The 23,980-nt window shown below is 55.2% G+C and overlaps 1 protein-coding gene across 2 annotated transcripts in view; it reads right to left on the reverse strand.

Annotated features, from left to right (window-relative positions):
- The window catches only part of ARHGAP23 (Rho GTPase activating protein 23), a 123,498-nt gene that overhangs the window by 87,870 nt on the left and 11,648 nt on the right, over positions 1–23,980 (reverse strand). The window contains exon 1 of one of the 2 annotated variants that reach the window (XM_030541615.1): positions 11,536–11,631. The exons of the other annotated variant lie outside the window; for it this stretch is intronic. Coding sequence (XP_030397475.1) covers positions 11,536–11,589 — 54 coding nt within the window. The 5' untranslated portion in view covers positions 11,590–11,631. Of the gene's footprint in view, positions 1–11,535; positions 11,632–23,980 lie in introns of those variants that run through there. 2 annotated transcript variants of the gene reach the window in all.

Consider the following 23,980-nt stretch of genomic DNA (forward strand, 5'->3'; position numbering starts at 1 on the left):
CTCCAGGGCCTTTAGGGTATCCCTGCCCTAACACAGGCAAGGGAAGGACTTCCCTGGTACATTACGGGGACATGCATATCGGCCCCATTTTGCATGGGTGCAGTGAGCCTGTCCTGTGGCTTTGCACTTACGTCACAGTATCGATGTGACATGTTGCTAGACAAGCCCAGAGCCATGCAGCCCGGATGGATGCAGTCCCTGCCCCCAGCTATTGCATCACACTCCCCAATCCAGAGCCTATTGGATGCACAAAAGCTGCACTCCCTTGATGGCCAGAGGCCTCCAGGACTTCTGTTTTTTCAATGAAAAAACACACTAAGTTCCAAAACATACACGCAGATCGATAAACCCACGACCTCCACGTGCCTTCCCTGAAACAGGGCAGAACTATCCAGCACGACAGGCAAGGAAACTAGCTCATGCTGACAGGAGCAAGGTGCACTTAACCCCTGCCCTAGCTGATAAACAGGCCTGGCTTCACACGGGACAAATCTCTCGGTTTGCCCATGTGCATCCAAGGATCTGACTCTACGGAGGAGGGAAAAGTAACCACATGTGATGCCCGAGTGCTGTCTCCCGCCGCCGTTCTCCTCCCGTGACTCCAGGGGCTGGTAGGTTCCCCCATCGCCCCACCTCAGGAACTGAGGTTTCCGACCAGGCCGCCCTGCCCCTGTAACGGAAGAGCAAGGAAGCAGAGTGTTTTCCCGCTGCGCCCCCAGAGCAAGGAAAAGCAGCGATGGCTATTTTAAACAGCCGTCTTCCTGCTAATTAATGGAGCACGGGGCTGACGTGGGGCTGCTGGCTCATTGTTCAGTGCTAATAATGGACTCGCACATGCCACTCACGCATTCCGCAGCACGGAGCTCTCTGACCCATGAACACAATGTGTTAATTTACAGCGCTGCCTGCCTGCCATTCCCTATCAGGCTCTGCAGATGGGGAGGGCGGGGGGGGGGGTTGGCAGCTCAGGGACGAGAACAGGGCTTTGGGGAGTACAAACTGCAGCGGGAGCGGCTCAACCTCTGCACCAGGGAGCACACGAGCCGGCCTGCGCCGAAACAGAATGCTGGGCCATGTGGATTCACTCTCACGTGCCTCTCCACCCCCAGCCGGAGACAATGCTCCTGTGCAAAGCCATGCCAATCTTTCAACACACCTCGGTCACGTGGCCTGTACGAAACCTGCCAGTTCACGAGGAGGGCGATTAGGGATATGCCAGAAGCATCGAGAGGCCTCCGCTGAGATCACGGTCCTGGTGTGCTAGGTGCTGTACAGACACCTCTGCGCTAGAAGTGGAAGTGGGACTGTAGCAGATAGGCACAGGCATGCTAGCTTTAATCCAGCGAGCGCACCAGCAACATAGATGTGACTACACGGGCTTCAGCATGGGTCTAGCATCTGGAGAGGTCTGCCTGGACCCCTTCCCCTACAATGTAGCTATCCCCTGAGTGAATGAGAGGCCCTGCCCCTAAGAACTTACACTCAGATAGAGCAGACCAAAGGATTATGATCCCCATGATACAGATGAGAACCAGAGGCAGGGAGAGATTAAGTGACTTGCCCAAGGCCCACGTGGGACGGGTTGGGGTTCTGTGGCAGAGCTGGGATTGGTAGATGGCAATAGCTGGCCCTTACTTCAGCTGCTCTGCATTCGTTATTTAAACAGGCAAAGTGCTGTCAAGTGCTCTGAGTAAACAACCAGAGAAGGGACCAAAAGAATCTCTCCCTCCTTCCTGTCTCTCAGGGAGAACCACCTTAGGTGTCTCTTGGAGCAGCGTCGTTTCACGCACAGATGTGATTGCATCTTGGCTGGGTCCCTTTAACTGGCAGCTCTGTTACACTTGTGGGTGCAGGAGCCCTGAATATTCTCCTCGGGCCTGATCCAACACCCACTGGAGTCAGTGACAGTCCGTCCTCTGTTCTCAAGGGGGCTTCTGGATCAAGTGTAAGAGCAGCGGCTCTGCTCAGCGGGGAACACAGGTCGCTGCAGATTGAACAAGCATCTTTCTTCCCCTGTCCTTGCAGGGTTGCCAGGTGGCCAGAGAACCAATAATTGCAACCTAGTCTACGTGACCCGTCTTAAACCTACGGCCCCAACAACAGAAATGCCTAAAAGGCTCCTGCCGCGTGTCCCCCTGGTCAAACCTTCCAGGCTAAGCAGAGTCAGGACTGCAAGGATAGTCTCTGAGGAAACACTGGCGTGCTGCAGGAAGTGAGGCTGGCGATACAGCAGGAGCGGCTCTTCCCTCCAAGTTCGCAGCGACCTGAGGCTTGGTGCCAGGCACGACTGCAGCCCTGATCACTTACGGTGAACTTCCCTCCCTAGCTTGCGTGCTGTCTGCAGAACTCCACCCCAGAAGTAGCCGCATTTCAGCAGAGGTAGCTGGTGAAGAGAATTGGGGGGCGGCAGTACAAAAGGGATTGGAAGAGCATGTTACTACGCACAAAAGTAGATCGTTTGTTTCAAAAACAATCCTTAAACTAGCCTGTTTCTCAGGGGTCTCAAGTCAGGCACTCGGAATCACCGACCACTTTTGACAGGGTAGGTCTGTGTTCCCCTGATGGCCACATGGCCATCTCTCTCTCTTTCATTCAGAACAGGTCCTCCCACTTCCTCCCTCTCCTGTCTCCATTCAAATCTAAGAGATCGGGAAGCCCTGAGCTACACGAGACACCAAGAGGGAGTTTCTCTCTGAGCAGGAGAGGAAGCGGGACGGAGCCTTCGAGAAATGGAGGAAGAAGGCCTGCTGGCTCGGCTGTGCTCTTCCTCAGACTCCGCCTCCTCTGCTGAGCTGTCCTAAAAACAGCATTATCAACAGCAGGCCCTAGAGGAGGACCAGAATTCCGTTTCCTGTTTTTCCCGTGGAAACCCTCAAATAGAAGCTGGCCTCATTTTTGGTGGTGGTTGTTTTTTGGCAGGAGGTGGGGGCTAACAATGAGCCGTTTCCTCTGACAGCTTGGAAAGGCACCTCGGGCTCAGCTCCCCACAGCACTGCTGGCGGGAAATCCGACCCAGCAAGGCCAGGGGAAGGCTGACCTCCGTTCCCTGCCCCTCTCAAGGACACAAAGGGGGTGCATCGCTCTCCGGCCTGCTGCTGGAGAACCTAGCAGCAGCCCCTATCTGCTCGAAGGGTCCCTTGGACTCCACCCAGGGCTACTCGGATGAGTAAAGGTTCCGGGATCAGGTTCAAGGTTGGGCTGGACAGCAAATAATGGGCTGAGAACAGCTGGCGTACAGGATACTAGGCCATGCGATAACAGGGCTGGAGTTTCACAATGAAACTCTGTGTAGCTGAATGAAGGTTACAGCTGCAGCCCTGCGCCTATCCTGCAGTTTGCCAGGAGATTAATGGCTCTTTCACACCATTCACTCTCCATCGCCCCACTCAAACTTGGCCTCTGGAGCAGGATGTCCCTGGAGGATTGTGGGATCGCAAACTGCCGCACTCCCGCAGCTTACGCTGATGCAATGGGAAATTCCAGGCCTCATCCTGGTCTCCTCTGGCAGCTCGGAAAGCTCCTCTCTCCTTTGAGCTACGGCCCGGGGCCAGAGGGAGGGCAGCTCTGTGGCACTAGGTGGAGCCTCTCCTGTGCAGATGGTGCCCACCACATGTTTTCTGTAGATTACTAGCGGTTAACATTCTTCAGCCCACACATATTTCTAATCAGAAGCTTGAGAACCTTGTTGGACTCTCTCCTGCTCTCTGTCTTTTCCGTATGACTCTGAAGTTTAAAAATAATCTTGATGCTCCGAGGGGGCTAGATTCCCTAGCTGGTGCAAAGCAGCACTGGGCCAGTGAAGTCAATAGAGCTTTGCCCACGTACCCCCAACTAGGGATCTTGCCCTGACACCGGGGCTGCGGGGAATCCTTACCCACCCGGCATCACTGCAAGACAATGCACTTAGCTACGTAGCCACAATAGGGCAATTGTCACAACAAGGCTACTCGTCCCTTTCCCACCCTCCCGACGCACAATCCCATGAAGAGCACCACTGTGACGCCTTCCCCCCACCTCGCTGCCGCTACCCCCGCAAGCTGCTCACGTGACCACGTGCTTCTTGTGACTCGCAGACCCAAGCAACGCCCTAGGTCAAAGCACAGCACCACGTGTGCTGTTAGACCCAGCTGTCCCGACGTCTACCTGGGCGTGTTTTCAAGCTACCCAGCCAAAGGTCACCCAACCACGGCAAGTGTTGCTGTGTGAATTCACCGCAAGCAGCATTGATTTGAGTCTCATTTTTAAATATCTTAATTAAGGGGGTGGGGCTAGTCTCCCCTGGGCAGGTATACTGGGTTCCCTTGGAGAACCAGGCTGCTAGTACCTGCTGCATACATCTGCACGCAGATCCCTCGGACAGCAGAGTAGGGAAGAGCCCATTCTCTGGAGCCAGAATATCCTTACAGTGAACCGGACACACGGGAAACCCCCGGGAGGTCATCAGACCCGTCCCCTCGGAGCCAGTGCAGGCCTGTGCTCACTGGCACCACCGCCAGAGTTGCGGCATGTCTCATTTCAAATGTCTCAAGTCATTGGGGTTTCCATCACTTCCCTTGGGAGATTAGTTCACAGCCTCGCTGTCAGGAAGCTTTTCCTAACACCCAGCTCAAATTTTCCCTTTGCTCAGTGTCAGCCAAGAAACACCTCTAATGCTAGAACCACAGCCCTATTCAGCATGGGGAGACCAATCCCTGGACGAGACCTGCAGTGTGGAGGCCCGGACGAGTGGGACACACATAACCCCCTGGGGCGTGAGTGTTACAAGCCCCTGGTACACAGGAGACTGAGCAGTCACAGCCCCAGCTACAGTCTTGCTTGTTTGGCTCAAGCTGTAGCAGCTTCTGCTTCCTGCTCCGAAGGTCCCCACAGTCCAGTTCCTGGTGTGTTTGCCAAGATGGCAGACGTCCTTCACACCCCAATGCGAGCACTGCGGGCTTTTCCCCACCTTACTGATGAGCCTCTGCGTGGGGCCCTGCAACACGACTCCCATCGAGGGTATGTCTACAATTAGACACCCGCGGCTGACCCACGCCAGCTGACTCGGGGTCACGGGGCTCGGGCTAAGAGATCCTAAAGTCCAGCGTGAGCCCAAATGCCTAAACTGCAATTCAACAGCTGAGCCAGCTGGCATGGGCCAGCCGCGGGTGTCGACCTGCAGAGTAGACATACCCTGAGAGTGCTGCTCCAACCCGCAACAGAGCTTGGCTGGTTCACTAATGATCTGGAAGATGGCGTGGACGGCACCCTCAGCAAGTTTGCAGATGACACTAAACTGGGAGGAGCGGCAGATACACTGGAGGGTAGGGACAGGATACAGAGGGACCTAGACAAATTAGAGGATTGGGCCAAAAGAAATCTGATGAGGTTCAACGAGGACAAGTGCAGAGTCCTGCACTGAGGACGGAAGACTCTCATGCATTGCTACAGACTAGGGACCAAGTGGCTAGGCAGCAGTTCTGCAGAAAAGGACCTAGGGGTTACAGTGGATGACCAGGCCCCAGTGCAAACCACTAGTGTAGACAGGAAAAGCCAAGCCATGATCTGCACCCAGGTAAGCTGCACCTTTGTCGGTCTACATTTTGCATCATCACAACTATGTTAGCGCCCAGCCATTGATGGCTGTTACTAGGATACATCTCAGTGCAGACAAAACCTTTACATATTTAACTGGGGCAGTTGCCAAAAACGTTGGGAACCACTGGACCAAACTTCATGTTGCACAGAAAATCCCTGTCAAAGACGTGTTGTCCAGGCAGTGAGAAAGAGACAGAGACTTCGTTTTTCAAAGGCACCTGGAATCAAAGTGCTCACCCTCAGACCCAGATCAATGACACTGCTCCACAGGCTGCAATCTTCCCCAGCAGACCCCCCCATTCACTGAGACTTTACTTCCTTTGATAGTCCCCCACCTTCTTCCTCCAAACAGTTCACTAGAGTGAAACACCACTAACCCCTCTCTGGTCTAGGCTCCAAGGAGCAGAACCACATGCCATTGCTGCATATCACCAAAGTCCTCAGAGGTGGGTTTGTTTCTGTGCTGCTGCAGAGCAAAACTGGAGGAGTTTTAAATAAAAATTCTGCAAGTAACCAGTCTGTATAGCAGACTGAATCCCTTCTGATGTCTGTCACAAAACAAAGAGCCATTTGGGAAGTAATCGAGGTTTCTGAAAGAACACTGTCAGGTGAAAAAGACAGCCAATATTTTCACACTGGTGAACTTAACATAAGACACCTGAATGCATCCTCGAACATGTAAGCAAGTGGCCTGATTTTCAGAGGTCGTTCAGCTCTCACAGGTCACAATGATTATTTAGGTGATGTAAAAATAGACTGAGGTGCCCAATTTTAAGCACACAGGTTTGAAAACCTTGGCTCATACACATTTCTCTTTAAATTGGATACTTGTCTCTGTTACAGGTGACCTCTTAGTTTAGTAATGGGACATCATCACTGAAAATCTAATCAATTTTTTCAAAATGAGTCTAAAAATCAATTTCACAGAGGCCACTTGCTCCAGCGTCCCCTTGTTGACGTTTGTGCTTTTATGACGATATTTTCCTACGTCTCTTTTTTAAATTTCTTTCGCATCACTGTGTGAAAGTCCCATATGGGACAACAGCTAGCTGGCTACAGAGGGGGCAAAAGAGAAACTGACTCTAAGTGGGGTGCGGGGGGGGTAACAAGAAATATTTTGTAAAAGCAGCAAAGAGTCCTGTGGCACCTTATAGACTAAGACGTATTGGAGCATGAGCTTTTGTGGGTGAATACCCACTTCATCACCCACGAAAGCTCATGCTCCAATACGTCTGTTGGTTTATAAGGTGCCACAGGACTCTTTGCTGCTTCTACAGATCCAGACTAACACAGCTACCCCTCTGATACAGGAAATATTTTCTTATCTAATCCCTTCCATATAGTCTCTCAGGCTCCAATCCTGTAAGCTGCTCCATTCAGGCAGCCCCACAAGGAGGGAGAAATAAGACTGGTCAGTTTCATGGCTGTTTCTAGTAAGTTTCACTTTCCAATTCACAGGCACTAGCCCAGTGCATTCAGCTGCGTTCGAGGTGCCTGTGCATTCGCACACGCACACACACATCCTACAGCACTTACTGCTGGAGGCAGCGTATGCGCAGCGATGATGGGGAGGTGCCCATGCCCTAGACTGGCAAGCCACACCCAAAAAAGCATGTCAAACAGGCTTGGCTACCAGACTAGGAATCACTCGGACGGAATCCAGTTCAGCTGCCATGTGACTGCATCAGGGGAGTGAAGGGACGGAGAAGAGACACTCTCTGCCCGCACTTTGCTCTTCCACTCCTCCCGCCCCAGCACCCTCATGCAAGACAAAGCGTAGGATTGTGCCCTCACCCCAGAAGGATGAATTGGTATCAACAGAGGAAGGCTTAGCAGAGGCCAAGCGAACCTCATGTGACTAGTTCTTGTTGTTCCTAATTCAAGGCTAATGAACCATAGTAAATATTCACGCAGAGCAACATTACTCCACCCAGGCTAAGCTCACTCAGCCAGGTACTGTGCTGAGGCACAACTGAGGTTGAGAATCTATTCTAAGCAGAGAAATTTCACTTGTCCTTACATAACTATAAAATTAAACATACACACAAAGACCACACATCTATTGTCTTTTACCAAGGCCTGTTCTTAGTTTCCTGGTAAATAATAGTTTGTTTTTCATGCATTCAACACGACAGCCCAGAAGGCGGCCTAAATTAGTTTTCAGCTGGCTCCAGATGGTGAGGGAGAGAGCGAGGCCTAGAGGATAGCACACCAGACTGGGACTCAGGAGACATGGGGTATAGTCTCTGCTCTGCCACTAGCCTGCTGGGTGACCTTGGGGCAAGTCATGTCACTTCCCTGTGCCTCAGTTTCCCTGCCTGCAAAATGGGGTGATGATATGAACCTCCCTTTGTGAAGTGCTTTGAGGCCTACTGATGAAAAGCCCAGTATTATTATTCTTGCCTCGGTTTTGGGGACACTAAAAATCACCCAAAATCTTTTGTAAAAGAAAATGTATGGCATGTATGCAGGCCACTGGGGAGAAGCCCGACCCAGGTTTCAACTCAGAAACAGAGCACAAAAGACAGTATTCAAAATCATAGCGCTACACCAAACTCCCAAACCATCAGCGAGTTGCAATCTGTAGCTCTACACGCGGGTGGATTCAAACGCCAAGCAACGCACAAACGCCAGAATTCAAACTCACAACAGGACCCAAGTGCCAAGACACAACACACAATTAGCTCTCTAGGTTAAGCACTAAAATAGTAAACGGCAGAGTTTTCTCAGCAAGGCACAAGTGCCAGGCAGGACGGAGCCTCCAGAGAGCATCTTGGGCTAAGCATTTTAAGTCACATCAGCACAGCACCCGTGAGCTCCTAGCGCAGGGTTTCAAAGCCACAGTCCCAGATTGTGACAGCAGGATCACGCAAAAACCCTCCTGGTATTTCATGTTCATAGTAAAAACACCCGGTAAGAAACTCCGCATCTGTACAGCAGCTACTGTAATGGGGAAAAAGAGGAGGCAGGTACACAGGAACCAATGAGCCTTCTCCCACTGCTTTAGCTTTTGTGGGCACTTTTAGAGCACTGCTCTGAGCAATGAGAAATACTGCCACGGCACTTTCCAGCTGAGGATTTCCAAGCACTTTTGAAAAGGCAGGCCAGTATCAGTATCCCCCTTTTACAGGTGGGGAAACCGAGGCAGCAAGAGATTAAAGTGACTGAAGCCAGCTTGTCAGTAGCAGAGCCAGGAACAGACTCAAGGTCTCCGAATGCCCAGTTCCCTGTGCTCTGACCACTAGACAACACTGCTTCCCTTGGTGGAAGTGGGCCCTTTTAAACCACAGACAGCACCAGAAAAGGAAAGAGTGGAATAAGGCAAAGGCTGGGATTTTGGCTCCTAAATTCCTTAGGCTCCTTGGGAAAATCTCTGCCCTAATATCATTGATAACGAGGAAACTTCCAAGAGATTAAACACAAGCCATGGTTAACACGCCACACCGCTACCGAGCAGCGACTTCATTTCCAAAGCATTGCGCACAAGTTAATGAATCCTGCGAGGCGGGTTATATTAGGCCCATTCCATGGACAGAAGAGGCGAGTTTAACAACTCGCAACAAAGGAACACAGACCGAATTCAGCCCCGGGGCGAGGAGGCACCGCCTCCGCTGAAACCTACAGGAGCTGGGCCAGCTTCACAACAACCACCAGTCTGGCTTCCTGTCTCAAAGCCACTCCAGGCACCAAACTTCATCCACAAACACAATAATCCGGACAAATGCAGCAAGAGGCCCAGACTTTTTTCTGCAAACAAGCCTTCCAAATACCCCTGTCTACAGCAGACGCAGGATTCCCCCAAACTGTCTCTCTCTCCCACCCCATGCACTCCCTTTCCGGTTTCTCTACCCACACCCACACCTTTGGCTTCCTCAACCGTAATACCCAGCAGAAGCAAATTGAGCAATGTGCATCTTCGAGAAAACACCTTTGCTGTGTCATGGCACGAGCACGGGGCGAAGGCATGACTCGAAATGGGGCCCGATCCTGCGCTCTCTGCTTCCGCTGAAGTCAAGGGACATTGACACACAGCAGGTGGCCAGATCTGGTGGCCAGAGGGCAGGTGAGGTGGTCAAAAGAGGTGAGATACCCCTGGTTTACCACAGGAATAACGTTGCCACTTTCTATGCAGTATTTTTTCCCCCTCTCCGAAAATGGGAGCCCCAACTGGTCTAAACTGATGCAGTTCCATGAGCGCTATCTGATCTAGTCTAGCAACGTCTGAGTTTCTACGACTTCGAGTCACAGCGGTCATGTGGGCAGCACAGGCTTTCAAGTCAACGCAGCTGCCCAGGTTGACTTCGGCTGGGGATCTATTCCCGTAGCTCAAAGTGGGGGTGGGGGTGGGATCTGCTTAAAGCAGCGTCAGCTCACAGACCTGCAAAATTAAAAGCAAAACCAAACACTTATCCAGCCGAAGGGGCCGGTTCTCGAGGATTTCTCCCGTGACTCTATGCTGCTGAGCCGGAAGGCTTGCCACACAGACCTCTCTCAGGCTGATAAGGAGCACTGGGCAGCCTGGAGTCAGCAGGGGAGACAAAGGTAACAGTGGATGGATGGACCAAGATGGTCGGCCGAGATCCTTCCTAGACCTGGCTAAGCCAACTCACAAAAGCAGGCTGCCAGACCGCACCCCCCACCCCATGGCCAACCTCTCCATTCAACTCCCTGCTAGCAGCCACCCACACCAGCAGCACTGTGTCTGCTGGCAGTCTGCAGCCCCCTGTGGAAGTACCAGCAGACACCGTCCCAGCCTCCCCGCAGAGTGCTGGCATCTGAGCCGCCAGCCGTCCTGCCCTCAGACTCCACACTACCAACCTCCCCACCAGCACAAGCCCCCCCCACCCACCCCACAGTACCAACTTCCCCACCTGCCTCATGGTACCAACCTCCCCACAGAACCAGCGGCAAAGTATCCACCCCGGGCAGTCACTTTCCTCAATACCAGCCCCTCCGTCACCAGTTGCTACGTGCGCAACTCCCCACCAGCACCCCAGTGCCAGCCCCTGTTGGGCCACTCCTGCCCTCCAAGCCAGCCCCAAATGTCATGTCAGTCCCCCCGGTGCCTGTTGCCCATCCCATGCCAGCCCTCCAGTGCCAGTTCCAGGCCCCACAGCCCCCACAACCTAAGCCCCTCCAATGCCCCCTTAGGTCCTGTCCTTAATCCTCCTCAGCCCCCACAATGTCCCCCCACTTCAGCCTCCCAACTGCCCCCAAACGTCCCCCAGCCCCCCAAGGTCCCCCTGTCCCAGGCTCCTAACATCCCCCTAGTTACCCCCGGCCCCTCAACATCCCCCCAGGCCTCCAATATCCCCCCTGCAGTCCTGATCCCCAGCCCCCCATGTCCCCAGCCCCCCCAACCCTGCTCACCAGCCCCCCAAGATCCCCCGTTCCAGGCTCCTAACATCCCCCTAATTACTCCCAGCCCCAGGCTCCCAATGTCCACCCTCCAGTCCCTGGTCCCCCCACCCCACAGCCCTCCTCTCCAACCCCCCAGTCCCAGCCCCTCCACGCCCCCAGTGTCCCCCAGTCCCAGCCCCCCCACAGCCCCTCCACACCCCCAACGTCCCCCAGTTCCAGTCCCAGCCCCCTCACAGCCCCCCCCACACCCAAAGTCCCCCAGTTCCATTCCCAGCCTACCCCACAGCCCCTCCATACCCCCAACGTCCCCCCAACGCACCCAACATCCTCCAGTTCCAGTCCCAGCCCCCCCACACTCCCAACGTCCCCCAGTTCCAGTCCCACACCCCACAGCCCCCCTAGGCCCCCAAAGTCCCCCGGTCCCAGTCCCACCCCCCCACAGCCCCCCTAGGCCCCCAACATCCCCCAGTTCCAGTCCCAGCCCCCCCACACTCCCAACGTCCCCCAGTTCCAGGCTTCCCCCACAGCCCTGCTCCCCAACCCCCCAACATCTCCCCAGGCCCCCAACGTCCCCCAGTCCCAGTCCCCAGCCGCGCTCACCTCGGGGCTGCGGGGCGGCGGGATCCCGACCAGGCAGAAGGCGACTCCATTCATCGGGGAGCCGGCGGCGCTGGGCACCGAGCGGGGCGGACGGGCTGGGCGGGCGCGGCTGCGGCTCCGGCTCCGGCTCCGCCTCCTCCGGGCTCCGGCGCGCCAGAGACTCCCGCCCCCGCGGCCCCGGGCGGAGCAGGGACAGCGACCGCCCTGAGCCGAGCGGGCCGAGGGGCGGGGCTGGCACGGCCAGGGGCTGACAGACCCGGGGGCACCCGGGACAGGGACCGACCCCGGGACAGGGACCGACACGGGGGCACCCGGGACAGGGACCGACCCCGGGACAGGGACCGACACGGGGGCACCCGGGACAGGGACCGACCCCGGGACAGGGACAGACCCCGGGACAGGGACAGACCCGGGGGCACCCGGGACAGGGACCGACCCCGGGACAGGGACCAACACGGGGGCACCCGGGACAGGGACCGACCCCGGGACAGGGACCGACACGGGGGCACCCGGGACAGGGACCGACCCCGGGACAGGGACAGACCCCGGGACAGGGACAGACCCGGGGGCACCCGGGACAGGGACCGACCCCGGGACAGGGACCAACACGGGGGCACCCGGGACAGTCCCCGGGACAGGGACAGGGACCAACGGGACAGGGACCGACAGGGACAGACCCTGGGACAGGGACCGACCCCGGGACAGGGACAGACCCGGGGGCACCCGGGACAGGGACCAACGGGACAGGGACAGACATGGGGGCACCCGGGACAGGGACCGACCCCGGGACAGGGACCAACGGGACAGGGACCGACAGGGACAGACCCCGGGACAGGGACAGACACGGGGGCACCCGGGACAGGGACCAACGGGACAGGGACAGACATGGGGGCACCCGGGACAGGGACCGACAGGGACCGACCCCGGGACAGGGACAGACCCGGGGGCACCCGGGACAGGGACCGACAGGGACCGACCCCGGGACAGGGACAGACACGGGGGCACCCGGGACAGGGCCCGACAGGGACAGCGACAGACACTGGGACAGGGCCCGACAGGGACAGCGACAGACACCGGGACAGGCACCGATGGCCACAGGGACAGAGAGACAGGGACCGACCCTGGGACAGGGACAGACCTGGGGGCACTCGGGACAGGGACCGACCCTGGGACAGGGACAGACCCGGGGGCACCCGGGACAGGGACCAACGGGACAGGGACAGACATGGGGGCACCCGGGACAGGGACCGACCCCGGGACAGGGACCAACGGGACAGGGACCGACAGGGACAGACCCCGGGACAGGGACAGACACGGGGGCACCCGGGACAGGGACCAACGGGACAGGGACAGACATGGGGGCACCCGGGACAGGGACCGACAGGGACCGACCCCGGGACAGGGACAGACCCGGGGGCACCCGGGACAGGGACCGACAGGGACCGACCCCGGGACAGGGACAGACACGGGGGCACCCGGGACAGGGCCCGACAGGGACAGCGACAGACACTGGGACAGGGCCCGACAGGGACAGCGACAGACACCGGGACAGGCACCGATGGCCACAGGGACAGAGAGACAGGGACCGACCCTGGGACAGGGACAGACCTGGGGGCACTCGGGACAGGGACCGACCCTGGGACAGGGACAGACCCGGGGGCACCCGGGACAGGGACCGACAGGGACAGCGACAGACACTGGGACAGGGCCCGACACGGACAGCGACAGACACCGGGACAGGCACTGATGGCCACAGGGACAGAGAGACAGGGACAGACCCCGGGACAGGGACAGAGTGACAGGGGCAGACCCTGAGATAGGGACCGATGGCCACACGGACAGACCCCGGGAGAGGGGCAGACCCCGGGACAGGGACAGACACGGGGGCACCCGGGACAGGGACCGACCCCGGGACAGGGACCGACACGGGGGCACCCGGGACAGGGACCGACAGGGACAGACCCCGGGACAGGGACCGACCCTGGGACAGGGACAGACCCGGGGGCACCCGGGACAGGGACCAACGGGACAGGGACAGACATGGGGGCACCCGGGACAGGGACCGACAGGGACAGACCCCGGGACAGGGACAGACCCGGGGGCACCCGAGACAGGGACAGACCCCGGGACAGGGACAGACACGGGGGCACCCGGGACAGGGCCCGACAGGGACAGCGACAGACACCGGGACAGGGCCCGACAGGGACAGCAACAGACACCGGGACAGGCACCGATGGCCACAGGGACAGAGAGACAGGGACAGACCCTGGGACAGGGACAGACACGGGGGCACCCGGGACAGGGACCGACCCTGGGACAGGGACAGAGTGACAGGGGCAGACCCTGAGACAGGGACCAATGGCCACACAGACAGACCCCGGGAGAGGGGCAGACCCCGGGACAGGCACTGATGGACACAGGGACAGACCCCGGGACAGGCACTGATGGACACAGGGACAGATTCAGGCATGGACAAACAGACAGACAGGAACACCCCAGGACACAGAGACATAGGTTAGAGTTAGGGACTGGCGTGGACAGACGGACAAACAGAGGGATAGGCATGAATGGACAGACAGAGTCACACCAGCACAGGCAAACACCAGGGCTGATGGACAGGAGCTGGCATGGACAGAGCGACACCAGGAGGGGGCTTGGGATAGGCAGAGCAGAGGCTGGCATGGACAGGGATTGGCAGGCAGAGGGACGGGTAGAGGTGGGGGGACTGGCACAAGGCAGGGAAGGGACAGACACTGAGATGGGCAGAGCAGGGACTAGCACAGACATAGAAAACGGGACAGCACGGTAAGAACCACACACAGACAGCCGCAGAGCTGGGATAAACAGAGGGCCTGGCAGAGACAGACACTATTAGGGGGTACCAGCTTCATTTCCCCAGAGAGAACCTACATCAAGCAGCAGAGAAAGGGTGGACAGTGGAGGGCACCGTTAACCCTTCCTGCACCTCCCTGCCACCTGCAGCTTTGCCCAGGGTATACAAAACAACCCTGCAGGCGCTGAAATGAAACCCAGGGTGTGCATGAAGACACTGGGCATCACAAAAGCTTCTGCTCTCAGCCCACATGCCCAGTAGCTTCTGCCCTGCCACCTCCCTCACCCTACCCTGTAAATGCCTATTTGCATCTCGGCATCAAAATAATCATTAAGCATTGCATAGAGACATAAGAACATAAGAACAGCCATATTGGTCAGACCAAAGGTCCATCTAGCCCGGTAAACTGTCTTCCAACAGTGGCCAATGCCAGGTGCCCCAGAGGGAATGAAGAGAACAGGGAATCATCAAGCGATCCATCCCCTGTTGCCCATTCCCAGCTTCTGGCAAACAGAGGCTCAGGACAAACTAAACTCTCTCACACACACACAATTGCCCTCTCTCTTAGGATGGTGCAACAGAGGAAGGATGGTCCAGTGGTTACACCGCTTGCCTAGGATTTGGGAACCTTGGATTTAACTCTCTGTTCTGCCACACACTTCCCATGTGACCTTGGGCAAGTCACTTAATCTCGCTGTATCTCAGTTCCCCATGTATTAACAGGAATGTTGTAAGCAAGACACGAGAAGTAATTCTTCCGCTCTACTCCGCGCTGCTTAGGCCTCAACTGGAGTATTGTGTCCAGTTCTGGGCGTCACATTTCAGCAGAGATGTGAACAAACTGGAGAAAGCCCAGAGAAGAGCAACAAAAATGATTAAAGGTCTAGAAAACATCACCTATCAGGGAAGATTGAAAAAATTGGGTTTGTTTAGTCTGGAAAAGAGAAGACTGAGAGAGGACGTGTAACAATTTTCAAGTATGTAAAAGGTTATTACAAGGAGGAGGGAGAAGAACAGTTCTTCTTAACTTCTGAGGACAGGACAAGAAGCAATGGGTTTAAACTGCAGCAAGGGAGATTTAGGCTGGACATTAGGAAAAACTTCCTAACTGTCAGGGTTTTTAAGCACTGGAATAAATTGCCTGGGGAGGTGGTGGAATCTCCATCACTGGAGATTTTTAAGAGCAGGTTAGACAAACACCTGTCAGGAATGGTCTAGATAATACCTAGTCCTGCCATGAATGCAGAGGCCTAGACTAGATGACCTCTCAATTCTGGTTCACACTGGAGAATCCGGGACAGAGCCCAGGAGTCCTGACTGCCAGGTCCCAGCTATAAACTGGAGTATCAGGGCCCCAGCTCCCATTACGCAGGCTGAGTCTGCCAAGATGTCATCTTCCTTCCTGCCAGAGACAGACTCAGCTGAGCAAGCGCCCCTTCTTTTCCAAACCATCATCGCTCAGGCTACATAATTCAGCAGAGAGGAAATGGAAGGGCATGTGACAGGAAGAGCAAAACAAGGCAGGGGAAAAGAGGGAGGAATTGTGACCATGTCTGTCTGGATGGAGAGACCCAGACGGGGGCATGGGGGATGGGAGAGCAAAAGCCACAAGACCAGAGAATGCTGGCACTAAAGGCGACATTTGCCTACGGATCAGAGCAGACTGAGACTCGGGAGTCCTGGTGTCTGTTCCTAGTTCTTGAGGGAGTTCAGGCTGGGGCTTATAGCTGGGGAGCAGCAGTCAGGACTCCTGGGTTCTGCTCTTCGATCTTGCAGCCTGAAGTTTTGGTCTAGCTGGGTCCTGGCAGGGGAGGACTGCTTGGTTCTGTTCCTTGCAGTAGACAAAAGCCTGGCTTGGGGCTTGCAGCTGAGGACCAGGAGCTGTGGGCTCTGTTCCTGGTTCTGCCACTGCCCCATTGTGTGACTTTGGGAGAATCTTTTCCCCTCTCTGTAGGCCCCGGTTCCCCCCATAGATAAAATAGGGATTATCGCTGACTCACCGGCGTGAGGCTCAGTTTATTAGCTGGTGGTTGCAAAGCATTTTGAGATCCTCAGATGGCCTGTGATGGGATGTTAGATGGGGTGGGATCTGAGTTACTGCAGAGAATTCTTTCCTGGGTCCTGGCTGGTGAGTCTTGCCCACGTGCTCAGGGCTTAGCTGATCACCATATTTAGGGTCGGGAAGGAATTTTCCTCCAGGGCAGATTGGCAAAGGCCCTGGGGGGTTTTCGCCTTCCTCTGCAGCGTGAGGCACGGGTCACTTGCTAGAGGACTTCAATAGCTCAGACATAGGTTAAGGGTTTGTTACAGGAGTGGGTGGGTGAGATTCTGTGGCCTGCGTTGTGCAGGAGGTCAGACTAGACGATCATAATGGTCCCTTCTGACCTTAAAGTCTGTGACTCTATGAAAGGTGCATGAGAAGGTCAAACTCTCAGTGTTACTAGCAGGGCTCTCCAAGGGGGAGCTTCTAGTTAAGACAGAAGAGACCAGCCCTAGGGGCAGGGGAACCAAAGGCCTTTCACAACAGACTCCAGACAACAGCCACGGCACCAGTTCGGCAATGAGCCTCCTGGTCTGGGTATACAGCCCCCCTCGATCATTGCATCACCCTCCTCTCCACCGCAGGGGCATCAAGGCTCTAACCGCAGAAGAAGTGGGGGGGCAGAGTTGCCATGGAAACTCAGCATTCAAAGACATAAATAAGCACAGCATCTCAGGGAAGGAGGGAGGATACCGAGAGCTGCGGATTCCTCTCCTTTCGTGTTTTTTATGCAGCACAGAATATGCAGAACTCTCTTGCTCTAGGCCTGTAGCATCGATTTAATAGAACAGAGCCAGATCCTCAGCTGGGGACAATCAGCGGCTCTTGGATTAAGTCAATGGAGGACTCTCATCTGCTGAGGATCCGGCCCATCTAGCTGAAAAAGAGCTTCAAAGCTTGTCTCTTTCACCAACAGAAGTTGGTCCAATAAAAGATATTACCTCCCCCGCCTTGTCCGTCTAATATCCCAGGGCCAACGCAGCTACGACAACATTGCAAACCATGACATCTAGCGACACTTGATGCAGCAGCAGGGCTCTCAAAGCCCTTTACAAAGGCCAGTTTGTTAAGGATACTGACCTATGACATGCTACAGACCATTAGGGCTTCTCGCCCTATTTAACAGATGGGGAAACTGAGGCACAGAGCAGGCAAGTGACTTGCTCGAAGTGATACGGCAATTGAGTGGCAGTTAGGAACAGAGGGCAGGAGACCATGCTGTCCTCCAGCATCATTACAGTTGAAGCAAAGCAGGAAAGCTGGATTCGACTCCCAGCTCCACAACCGCTTCATTGTGTGGCCTTGGAAAAGTAACTGCAACTCCGCAGGCCAGATCCTCAGCTGGCATAAATCAGCGTAGCTCCATGCATTTCAATGGAATTGCACTGACTTATATACACCAACTGAGGAGCCAGCCCTCTGTGCCTCGGTTTCCCATCTGTAAAATGAAGACCACAGTCCTACCTCACAGGGAAGGAGGGGTTCTAAAACTTAATGAATTAATGCTTACAAAGCCCTTTGAGATCAGTGGACGAAAACACAATACAATAGTGCCAAGTATTAAGTATTAATAAGGAACAGATGAGCAGAGCAAATAAGTTCACAGTTCTTTTGACCACGCAAAAAGCAGCTTTCCTGCAGCTGCTTGTTTTCTCCCTTAACTAAATTGGACTCTCTTGTAAATGGTCAAAGATTTTAATCTTTGCCTCTCTCCCACACACATATACACAGACACACATGCAGCATAAACACAGACGTCTAATATAAATTTTCCATGACACAATTAAGAAAGTTCATATCAACAACTATTTCCTCTGGGGCACTTGCAAAAATAATAATAAAACAACAGAAACCGACTGAAATGGAAACTTCAATTAGAAAACACACAGTGCTGGTTTACGATTTTCTCTCTCTAGCCCCCTGTGTCCTGAATGAACTCACAGTCGTGTGGGCAAACAGGAGGATCAAAACAAGCATCTACTGGGGCGGAGATCACCTTCCAAACTCTGTATGGAGAACAGATGTTTGAATAGGCAGTGTCGCCTAGCAGATAGGGCACTGGACTGGAAGTCTGGATGCCTGGTTCTATTTCACTGAACTTGGGTAAGTCGTTTCTTGCTATGCCTCTGTTTCTCGTGGTGCCCTCGTCTTGTTTTGTCTAATTGAAGTGTAAGCCTCCAAAGTACGAACCGCCAGTTACTATGTGTGTGCTCACGATATGTTATTGTAATCAAAATAATAACCAGAGTGATTTGCGAGCTATCAGTACCCAGCAATGTTGAAATGCAGCCTCCTCTGGGGTGGAGGACAGCAGCCAACAGCAATTCACTGCACAGCACAAGAGAGGGGGCAAAGGGACAACAGGGCGAACCACAGCTCCTTGGGAACATGCTGTGGGATCTTTAACCTCTGTGGGGAAGAAAGAGGACGTTGGTTTTGAAGGTCCCCTCTGAAAGATCCCACACGCACGCTAAACAGCATGGAGTCCCCTGGAATCTGGCTCCCAAGGGAGAAGGGGTGAGTCAGCACCATCAGGATGGGAACCTGGGAAAAATCCTCCTGGGCTGAAAAATTCCAAGGAGGTGGAAACCTCGGGGGGGCCGAGCTTGCTGACACTGGCAGCAGTGGTGGGAAGAGTGTTGGTGTTTTAACCACTAAGGGCCAGATGTTCTCATGGTCAGCACCCACAATCGCCTGGATTTGGGAAAGAGCTCAGCTCCCATTTAGGGCGCCACAGTATGTGGATGGATTTTCCAAAGAGCTGGGCACGTTGGGTACCAACACCTGTTCAGGACCTGGCTGTCAGCATCCTACCAGGAGCGCTGAGCGTTGGAAAATCAGGCCCTCATTTAGGTGCCTAAAGGCCGAGTTCAGGCCCAGAGGAGCCTCCAAGGTATTTAGGCACCCAACTCCCATTGAAGCACCTAAATACCTTGGAGGATCTAGGCCCAAGCTCTTCGGATTTGGATGGGCTGGGTTCAGCCAGCAGGACAGCGGGAGAGTTCCTGAAAGTCGGCAGCCGGAGGGTCCCCGGGGAATCAGGAAAGTGGGACAGCTGCTGTGCAGGCTGCGTGGCAGCTGCCTTCCCCTCTGCACAGCCTCGGGGGATGCCGAGGGGGTTTTATTGACCATCCCCTATTAACAACCTCATTAACGATCCCTGCCACCAAGTTCTGTTCCCCCCGCCTCTGCCTCCCCCCCCCGCCCCAGCAACTGGCCTTGGCATCAGGAATCTCTCCCCTCCCAGCAGCTGCCAGCTGCAGGGAATAAACAGTCGGATACAAGTGACAAGTCACTTCCTCCCCACCAGGGCGTAGCCAGACGGAAAGCGCCCCCTCCCCAGACACACACACTCGCAGGGAGCACAATGGAAGGAGTGGGGCTGGGGGAATAGTCCGCCCAGAACGTGGGGCTGCCAGCCACACCTATGAGCCTGGGGGTGTCCTACTATCTGGGGGGGGGGCGCCTATCAAGCTCCATTCCCATCTCTCTCCCCTCCCCCGGTTTATGTCTGTTCCACATCCCCCCCCATCCTCCTTGTCTGTCTCCCACCTCCTTGTCATCTATCTCTCTCCCCGCTTCCTTGTTGCCATCTCCCCCTCTTTGATGTGAAAATGGGGCAGGAGGGGTGGGGAGCCCAAGAGACATGAGCTCCCCCTCCCCTGGGGGCTCAGAACCAGAGGCAGCAGAGAGAGACACCTTACGACTCACTTTCGCACACACACCCCACCAGTGCTGCTGGTGACACAGGGCGGGGAACGTGGGGGTGGGGGTGAAGGGCACGCCTGAAAAGGAGAGGGAGATGCAGGCACCCCTACTCGAGACATCACACATGGTCTGTCGGAGCTCAGATACTACAGTGATGGGCAGCAGTGTGAGAACCCTGACAGACAGACATCGGGGTACCTACAGTGACAGACAGACACCATTCCGGGCAGAACGCCCCCTCCCTAATGCTTAGCCTCTCCCTGCGATCGCCGTGTCTCTGTCCCCTCTCAGCCCTCATCCCCCCAGCTCACCCAGATCATAACAAGCTGAGGCAGCTGCATTTTATTTTCAATGCGAACACCCCAATCTCTGCCCCAACGTTGTTTCACCACCCGCCCGTGCTCCATAAACCGCCCCCGTTCCACAGCCTGGGATGGAAGCTCTGGCAGCCTCCCCCACCCTGCACATCCATACAGGCTGCTGGCCGTGCATGAAGCTCTGGGAGCTGCAGTCCTGGGAGGCATAGATGCCTCCGATTGGATTTTTCCCCCCCAGCAAACATTGCTGAATGCTGCAGGCGGGAGAGGGATGGGACCTAGCAAAGCGGATCTGCTGGTGGCAGTCGGGGGAAGAGCGGCCACATTTCAGCAGGCAGCCAGTGTTCTCCTGGGGGGTGGGAGTGGGTCACTGGCACTAGGGTGCACAGGGTGGGGTGCACCATAGTAAGGGGTTGTGGTAATGGGAGTGATGTTATTAATAGCATCACTAAAAGCCGAAAGCCCAGTGTTCACCCTCAGCAACACTGGCACCTCCCCGCAAGAATGGATGGTTCAGACACAGGACTCCTGAGTTCCATCCCCAGCTTTGTGCTCTCACTGATCACAGGGGAAGTCACTTCATGGCTAAGTGCCTCTTTCCCCCAGCAGTAAAATGGGAATAGCAGGGCCCTGGATGGTATGTAAGAGCCACTGCTGCCCTCTCCTGGACCGAATTAGAGAAGTTCAACTGTGTGTCATTGGCCATGTATTGCTAGCACCTTGTGGAGGTTCTTCCCTAGGCAGTAGACATCTGTACGCACCAGTGACATTAACATCCACGATTCCATAGCCCTGTTCATCCTGAAGGTTTCCCAAAGCTCCTTACATACTGTGAATGCACACAGGAGCCCCATACCCATTACTGAAATGCAGCCACCTCTGGGATGGAACACAGCAGCGGGTAAACTGCCCAAAGTAACAACAAATGCTGCGTACTGCTGAGACGGCCAGGAGATCTAAGGGAGGCCAGACATAGTTGCCCAGTTGGATTATAAGTGCAAGCATCAGTGGACAGGCCACTATCCGCAGACATCTCTAGCTTGCTTGCTAGCATATATATACCTGCCCCTGGAAATTTCCACTACATGCATCCGAGGAAGTGGGTATTCACCCACGAAAGCTCATGCTCCAAAACGTCTGTTAGTCTATAAAGTGCCACAGGATTCTTTGCTGCTTTTATCTGCAGACATGAATTCTATTCCAGTGGCCTGCTGCCTGGTGACCTTGGGCAAGTCATTTCCCTGACCTGTGCCTCATTTTCCCCTCCTGCCCTAGGTCTGTCTTGTCTATTTACGCAGTAAGCTCGTTGAGGCAGGTGCCTCTGTGTGCAGCACCTCACACAACAGCACCCTGATCTCAGTGCGGGGCCTCTAGGAGCTCCTGCGATACCAATACTGACGAAACACTGATGTCACTTCCTTACTTTGGGCCAGTCCCTTCCCACCCCACAACCCTGCACCCAGGGGAGACAATCCAGTTAGGCAGGAGTCAGGAAGAGCAACACAACCAGGGCCTGCTGTTTCGAATGATTTACACCCTCCAAGGGACTGCAAGTAAAGCAGACCTCTGACGTACCCCACGCACGCCCCCACGCAGGCGCAAGTCCCTGGAGACTTCTTTTACCCTCTTTCCCCACAAAACCAGATGCACTAGTATGGGATGGGGGTGGGAAATGCCAGCCCGGCTGGCCCCAGCCCCATCCTCCCTTGAGACCCTTTTCAGGAAACTTCAGCACCGTATTTCAAACATGAGGAACAATCCAATCTGATCTCGAGCCCTTCCTGGAGCCCAGTCAATGGGGACTGCCCTAGACTGCATGGAAGGGGGAGCAGGGAGTCTGCCCAAATGCCACCTGCTCACATTTTCCATCTGTGAATGCCAGCCCCGGTGCCCCCTCTTCCCGTCCTTCTCCAAGACGGGAAATGAGATCACATCCTGGCCATCAATTAGCAGGCTAATCCCACAATGGACAAACTCCCTCCTCCCTGACAACCAGTCCATACTTCCCGCTGCTAATCATACCAGCATGGGACCTCCAGACACAGAGCCACAAACACATGGTGGGAAGTGCCTTGCCCTCTGGGAGATCCCTGTGCTGTACCAGGCTGATACATAGAACCCCTTCCTCTTTTCAATTCATGCGAATCCAGGAGCTTTGTGGTCATGGCTGTGGAGAGGCAGCATTGCCTAGTAATTAGAGCAGGAGTCTCAGAATTAGGACCCTGTGGTTCTATTCCCGGCTCTGTAAGGTATGCGGCCTAGTGACTGGGGAGAGAGGGGGCTGGGAATCAGGACTCCTGGGTTCTTGCCCTGTGGGTGGGAGTGGGAGCTAATAATTGTGCAGGACTCCTGGGTTCTATTCCAGACTCAGCCACTGCCTCATGATGAGACCTTGGGTGAGCTCCTGCCCTGCTTTGTGCCTTGGTTTCCCCATCTCTAAAAATGAGGAGACCCTCCCCTCCCCCTTTACAAACACACTTTGGGATCCCCAGCTGAGAGGTGACCTGGTCAGACTAGACAACCCCAGTGACCTTTCTGGCCTTGGAATTCACATCCAAGCCAATTTGACTGTTAATTATCTCCACGGCTTGCAGACTTCTGATCGGTGCAGGTCCGGGCTGTGACCTGAAAGTAGCTCAAGGGCCAGGCTGTGCAACACGGGCGATGCCCCAGGACCCCTTCCAGACTCAGAAGAAGCGGGAGACTAACAGCCCCTCACCCCCATCTCCCCGATCGGCACATGGATTGGGGACTGAAGCAGCTTTGTAGGGTGTGGGGTTGGTGGGCTTCAAAGGGGCGTCCCACCGAATTTCCCAGCTATGAAATCCCAGTATGGGCATGGAAAATAAGAATAGGTGTAACTGGCTCGGAAAGCTCTGCAGGGAGCTGGGTTGGGAGCTGTCGTTACAAAGGAGAGTTACTTGCAGCTTGAATCTCTTTCCCCCAAACACCTATCGCTGTAGCCAGTCTGGGGACACGTCCCCATCAGGGGTGAGATGCAGCTATAGCAAGGAATGGCTTTGAGCTCCTAATGGATCTGTCCCATCTGGACCTGCTCCTGCAAGATATTTAGGGTGACCAGACAGCAAATGTGAAAAATCAGGACGGGGGTGGGGAGTAATAGGGGCCTATATAAGAAAAAGACCCAAAAATCGGGACTGTCCCTATAAAACTGGGACATCTGGTCACCCTAAAGACACTGGACCTCTTGGGTGCCTGTGAGCATCCAGACAGTCACCTCTCCGATGCTCTACTCCCTGCAGGAAGGGGCTAGGCTGGGAGGATGAGACCCAGCAGCTCGCGTTTCCCAGAGCTGCCACCCCAGCACAGGTGGGTGGGAGACTCCGATCGCAACAGGGCACATTCCCACTTCCCAGCTCAGAGCCTCACCCTAAACCAGGGCCTCCCGAGGGGGGGGTGGCAAGTGGGGCAATTCGCCCCAGGCCCTGCAGGGGCCCCCATGAGAATATAGTATTCTATAGTAGTGCAACTTTTTTTTTTATGGAAGGGGCCCCTGAAATTGCTTTGCCCCAGGCCCCCTGAATC

Source organism: Gopherus evgoodei, chromosome 23, assembly GCF_007399415.2.
Source record: "Gopherus evgoodei ecotype Sinaloan lineage chromosome 23, rGopEvg1_v1.p, whole genome shotgun sequence".
NCBI lineage: Eukaryota > Metazoa > Chordata > Testudines > Testudinidae > Gopherus > Gopherus evgoodei.